General features: G+C 58.2%; 1 protein-coding gene across 1 annotated transcript in view; it reads left to right on the top strand.

Annotated features, from left to right (window-relative positions):
- Positions 1-3,705, top strand: part of LAMC3 (laminin subunit gamma 3) — a 56,168-nt gene extending 52,463 nt beyond the window's left edge. The window contains exon 28 of the mRNA XM_021691442.2: positions 2,225-3,705. Within this exon, the coding sequence (XP_021547117.1) occupies positions 2,225-2,475 (251 nt within the window). The 3' untranslated portion in view covers positions 2,476-3,705. The remainder of the gene's footprint in view (positions 1-2,224) is intronic.
- The last annotated feature ends 2,766 nt before the right edge of the window (positions 3,706-6,471 follow it).

Genomic DNA, 6,471 nt, shown 5'->3' on the forward strand with positions numbered 1-6,471 from the left:
GGTGGGGGTGGGGGCTCGGCTGGGAGAAGACTCAGCACACAGAACGCCTGCAGGGACCACAGGAGCAGATGGGCCCTGAGTGGTTGAGGGTTTTAGAGAAGGAGAGGGGATGTCACAGAAGCAAGGATGGCATTGAGAATCAGGTGCTGGTTTGGAATCAGACCAAGACTCAAGTCCGGTGCTTTCCCTTCCCTGGCTGTGAGACCCTGGGAAAACCTGAACCTCAGTTCCCTCATCTGTAAAATGGGAGTAAACACCAGCATAATTTAGAAAGTGCTTCCCACGCTGTGTGGTGAGAGTCAGTGAGCCGCGGCTCCCGGGGAGGAGGAAGAATGGAGATGAGCCTCAGCAAAGAGACATTTCAGACGAGTGGGAGAGCACCCAGCAAGGCCTGGAGGCCTCAGAGCGGGGGGCGTGGGGGGAGCACAGTAGGCTTGCATTTTTAAAAATTGTGGTAAAATACTCATAACACAAAATTGGCCGTTTTAACCATCTTTAAGCACCCACTTCAGTGGCATTAAGTACATTCACACTGTTGTGCAGCCGTCCCTGCCACCCATCTCCAGAACCTTCTCTTCTCAAACCGAAACACTGCGCCCATTAGACATGAACTCCCTGCTGCCCCCAGCCCCTGGCACCCCCATCTTCTCTTCAGTCTCTATGAACTTGACACTGCAGGGACCTCACGTCAGTGGACTCACACCCAGTATGTGTCCTTCTGTGACTGGCTTCTGCCACTTAGTGTCACGTCCTCAGGGTCACCTACATAACAGCACGCACGTGCCCTTATTATTAATAAGGGGAAGAATCGCCGTGTTCCACACTGTGTCCACATGCCAGGCCCACGCTAAGCTCCGCGTGCACGTGATTTCCTAGAATTCCCTGCTCTTGCCATTTTGCAGACAGGCAATCTGAGGCACAGAGAGTTTAAACGATGTGCCCAGGGCCCCACGGCCAGTCAGTGGGGAAGTTGAGGTTCGCACGCAGGTCTATTGATTCGGGGTGCCCACTGGTAGCCGCTGGTCTGTACCCGACGCCAAGGACTCAGACTACTGGCCGCAGTGCCCGGCATGGGGCGGGCGCTCTGCGAGGCTAACCTGCTCTGGCTTTTGTCATTTATTCATGTGCTGTGCTTGGCTTGGGGGCGCAGGCGTGAGCAGCACCCAGCAGGACCCTGCCTGGGAGCCCCCGCGGGGCAGGTGGAGTGTGGCTGCAACCTGAACCTGAATCTTGAAGGCCAGGCAGTTTGGACTTCCCTGTGCGGGGAGGTCTTTGCTGGGAGCGGGATCTGCCCAGGCCGGCAGGGCTCAGCTCCCCAGTGCCTCTTCCTGCCACTTCCCCCCAACCCCTGCCCTCAGCTCTTGCCACTATCTGCCCTCCAACCCCCACCTTCGTTGCCCAGGAAATTTGGGGCTCGGGGGAGCCCTGGGCCCGGTGGGATCCTGTGGGATTAGAAGCCATTTAGAACTTACTTCCCCATCCCCACTACTCTCCCACTTGGCTGAACCTCGTCTTCCTGTTGAATGTCACCCTTAAATGACAAAGTGAGAAGGGCCAGGTGGGGGAGACAGCCCGCGGATTCCATGCCACCACCACCGCCACCACCAAGTTCAAATGTGAGCGCCGGGCCCCACGTCCTTATTTTACGCTCAGAGAGGCTCTGCGAAATACTGAACGCCAAGAAACAGAGTTACCCCGTGCTGGGCCAGGACGAGACCCCGCTGCCTGCTCCCAGGGCCAGCAGCCCTTCCCTCCCCATCTGCTCTCCCAGCCCTCATTCTAATGCCAGAGATGCTTCTTTTTACCCCAGTGGCTGGCCACGTCTCGGCACACGTGGCATCTGTAAATGTGTGCTCTCGGCAAGGCGGCACGTATGTTGGAGCCAGCAGGAATCGTGGGGACCCTGTGTGCACACACGGCTTTAGGAAATGGGCTCAGGACCCGCACAGGGTGTCCCTTTTATCAATAACAGTAATAACCACAACAAAAATGAACAGTTGCCCACTGCTGCCTAGGGGAAAAGTTCCAGAGTCTTCATGTGAACCCAGTGGGGTGTCTAGACCAGGCACACTGCCTTCTCTGTCCCTTGCTTTCCTGGTGGATCGTGGGCAGTCAGAATCCTGGAAGGTTTGGGCCGGCAAGGCTCTCGGGGGTGGGGGCCGAACAGGCTCTGGGGCCCGCCAGGGACCTGGCCTGTGCTGAGGCTGTCCGTGCCCCTCTGCAGAGTCGCTGGACACCCATCAAGCCCCAGCCCAGGCCCTGAACGAGACCCAGTGGGCCCTGGAGCGCCTGAGGCTGCAGCTGAGCCCGCCGGGGGCCCTGCAGGGGAAACTGAGGCTGTTGCAGCAGGAGTCCGAGCAGCAGGAGCTGCAGATCCAGAGCTTCGAGAACGACCTCGCTGAGATCCGTGCTGACAAGCAGAACCTGGAGGCCATTCTGCATAGCCTGCCCCAGAGCTGTGCCACCTGGCAGTGAAGGCCCCCGAGGCCCCCCCACCCCCCGCCGCTATGGCCCTAGCCCGGGGCAGGAACACACACCACGCAGGTGCAGTCCTGCAGGCGCTGCGTACCCAGCCCAAGTGAATACTCACGTAGCCTTCCGAGTCCAGGACCGCCAGAGTCAGCGTACGTGCACAGTTCACCCGGGCAGGCACTCCCATGCCGTGATGCATAAACACACGCAGCCCAGTGTCGATAACACCTACGTGCGCACATTGTGGGGACACGCCTGTGTGCATAATGCACACACGTATGCCGGCTCCCCAGTGTGTGCACACAGTACACTCAGTCCACAGCCGGTTACCGCACATCAGCTGTGCACCCCTCTCCCCCCGATGCTTTAACATACCCTCCGCACCGCCACACTTACTCTTGCTCCGGAAGGCGAGGACCCAGGCAGAGCTGGTGCCTGAGAGGCTGAGGGGGGCCAACCGCAGAGATCCAGGATGGGTTCAGCAAGAGCCAGAGCCCCCAGCCCCGGAACTGCCCCCTGTCCTGCTGCAGGACATCCCGGGACACCCGCCCATCACCTGCTCCGCGCAGCTGAGGGACCAGGCAGGCCAAGAGATGCAAGATCCTCAGCAGCAATGTGGGGGGGTCTCAGGAACCTGAGGCCCGGGGACCTCGAGGGCTGTGGTGCAGCCTACTCGGCCCGCCAGGAGGATGGCCCACCCCTGCACGGTTATCACTGGCTTCGTGGAATGCTTGGTCTCGGGACCCTGGGAATAGCCTGCCCTGGGCCGGGTGCTCCTTTCAGCCTGTGGCCTAGCCAGAGAGCTGGGCCTCAAGGGCCTGAGGGGGCGTGGGTCAGGGGGACTAGGGTCCTGGGGGAGCTCCTCTTTGGGACCCCAAGACCCTAGCCGGCCTTTGACTGATTGACACTGGCCCTGAGGCCCTGTGGCCCCACCTGCCACAGGGGAGGCCCCTACTGGGTGTGGAGGCCTGGCTGCCACTCCAGCCTGTCCTGCTGGGGAGTTCCCCCTGTGGTTAGGCCCCCCACCAGCCTCTGCCCAGGATTCCTGGCATTTCCTCCCGGAGCTCCTCCCCATCCCCGGGGCCCTCTTCCCGCCGGCAGCAGGCCCTCGGCACCGGGGCCCCGTGCTTTAGGAGCCCACCACCCCTCGCATGGCTCTTCTTGCCACAGGCAGGGCGGGACAGGCTGCAACATGGACCGGTTCTGTTAAATGTGAAAATAAAGGACCCCTTTACTAGCTGGGTGGAATGCCTTTGGTCCTTTCCTGCTGGTTGGCAGCAGGGGCCCTGGCTGTGGGTGCAGACTCACTACCCTGGCATGTGGGTGTGCACACCCAGCACCCGGGGAGTGGTGGAAGAATGTTCAGTGATCCGCCTTGGCCTACCTGCAGTAGTAGGAAGGTGGCAAAAGCAGAGCTCATTGGGCTGGCTGGAGGGCTTGGCTAGGGTCCGATGACCACAGGCACCTGCTCTCTCCCCTCTGCTCCAGGGGATTTGTCAGGCAAAGCCTAGAAGAGTGTGAGGGGCCCTCAGCTGACATCTGGTTCGGGCTGGAGACACTGAGGCACCACACGGTGAACTCAAAATCAAGTGTCCCCCAGCACAGAAAGGCTCAGGGAGGGATGCCAATGAGGAGGAGGAGGAGAAGGAGGGCTTTGGGCCAGGCCTTAAAGGGTGGGGAGACAGAGGGAACATTCCAGGCAGGAGGGTGGGCAATAGCTCAGGGTTCATAGAGTGGGGGCCTGGCCAGCACTGATCACTCCAGAAACCCAGGTCGTGTGGGTAGGATGGATTGTGGAGCGTGTGCAGACTAAGCTCTTGGCCACATAGTCTGAAGCCCTTTCAAGTTGGTTTAAATTAAAAAGGGGAGTTCATCGGGAGGACATGGGAGGGTCTCCTAGAATCCTGGGGTGGGAAAGACTGCCAAGCCTCTGGACAGCCTGGGGTGGGACTCTCCTGCCCCTTCCCTCTGCCTCTGCCTCTGCTTCTCCCTCCGTGTTTGCTGCTTTTTTTTCCCTGCAGAGCAGCTTTATTTGCTCTTCCTGAGCTTGATGGAAGAGGATGCCCACGTTCCCCCCGCCCCAGTCCCATGTCGTCTGTCAAACGCAGAGACAAGCTTGAAATTGCCCTGATTCTACCTTCTCTCAAGAGAGACGGACGCAACTTAGGCCAGCCGCCCCCCTCCAAGTCAGAATAGCAGGAGTCTCTGGGTACAAGGCCATATACTGAAAGCTTATCTGGATCCTCTCCAGATCTACTGGGGGAGAGCATTCAGAGAAGAGGCATGCTCCTCCACAGACAAGCTGAAAGCCAAGGCCATGGGGGGTGAGGGCGTGTGTGTGTGTGTATGACATGGTGGACACCAATGACCCAGGGAGTGACTTGGTAGGTAGGAGAGGAAGGACAGGGGCAGGAGGCTGGTGCTCCACAGGGAGTTCAATGATTGGTGTCTGGTACAGGTGGTGCCAAGGAGACCAAGGTTGTTTGAAGACCCCTGGGATAGATAGGGTCTGACACCCTCAGGCCCCTCTTCCCCAACACCCAGTTTTTGTGCTGATAGATGTACACAGCTGTTCTCATGCCTGCTCTTGGCATTAAGCCCCTATCCACTCAAGCTGTGGGGCTCAGCAAAGCCCAGTCTCAGCATCCCAATGGGGGGTGGGGGGTGGGGCAGAATGGGCCTCCTCTCCATTCCACGGTGACGTACTTCAGGCTTGACATCTCGTGACTCATGCGGTCCCGGTCATGCCTGGTGTGGGCAGAGCCACTCTCTGGCCCCAGAGGTGGGGCTGTGCTGCGTGGAATGCGGCAGCTGTCGAGCATCTGGCGAGCAATGCAGCCCAGCAGCTGAGCCCTGGAAGGTGGGGCGGCCAACCACCGCCACGGACCAGGGCAACAGGCCATCTGAGCCTGGACTGGGAAGTATGTCATGAGGGCCCCATTCTAGGTCAGGTCCCTAATCTGGCCTCCAGATGGAACGTCTCCCATCAACCAAGGGTTGTAATTCCTAAGAATTCCTAGTTCTCCCCTGCAAGCTTTTACTCTCTGCTCAAACCACCCTGAAAGTCATAAAAGTTATAACAGCCCCTGCTTGGTGAGAGACGCTGCTTCCTCCATTCTGCAGCTCAGCATGCTGAGCCTCAAACAAGTCGGGTGCCTTGCCCAAGGTCACACAGCTTGGCCAGACCCAAACCCTAGGGGTGGATGGGCATCGAGGAATAACCTAGGGGAAGCAGGTGCTCACTGTGCTGGGGACGTGAGGCTGCGGCCCTGCCACTGGCCCACCTCGGGACATTCCCTGTCCAGCCCCCTTCCTCGGGACAGCCTGGCCACTTCATCCCCCAGGGACAACCACAGAAAAGAGACCAGCTGGCCCCAGGGTCCCGATCCTGGGGGCAAGATGAAGGCACGTCTGTGGGGAAGGAGACTTCCCAGATCCAATCCCCAGGGACACAGTGTGTGTGTGTGTGTGTGTGTGTGTGTGTGTGTGTGTGTGGTGGGGGAGGGGAGCATTACTGGTGACCAGGTGTGCTGTTTGCCCAGGACAGTTCCCGCTTGTACCTGTGGCTGCCAGCATAATTATGAGGACTGCCACCCTTCACTCTCAGAAATGTCCTGGTTTGGATGAGACTTCATCACCGCCCTGTCACTAGTCCTTGGTTCCTACACCCCAAGCCCCACTCCCCCCAGGAGTTGGAGGCTTGGCTTATTATCATCCCAGTGGACTTGTCCCCCAGGCTTCAGCTTCCTGACTTTTCTTTTCTGTAAAATGGGGACACCAAGTCCTATTTCACAGAGTTTTGAGAATTAAACGACATAAATCTATCCTGTACTGATCTAGCAAAGTGCCTGATGCATAGTGAGTGCTCAAGAAATAGATTTTATTAACAAACCACAAATCATTCTGATTTAAAGTGTCACTAATGTCTTCGTGGCACTTTGTCATTATGCATTTCCCCAACTCCAAAAAAAAAAAAAAAAACACTGAAAGTTTTCATAT

This window comes from Neomonachus schauinslandi, chromosome 13 (genome assembly GCF_002201575.2).
Source record: "Neomonachus schauinslandi chromosome 13, ASM220157v2, whole genome shotgun sequence".
Lineage (NCBI taxonomy): Eukaryota > Metazoa > Chordata > Mammalia > Carnivora > Phocidae > Neomonachus > Neomonachus schauinslandi.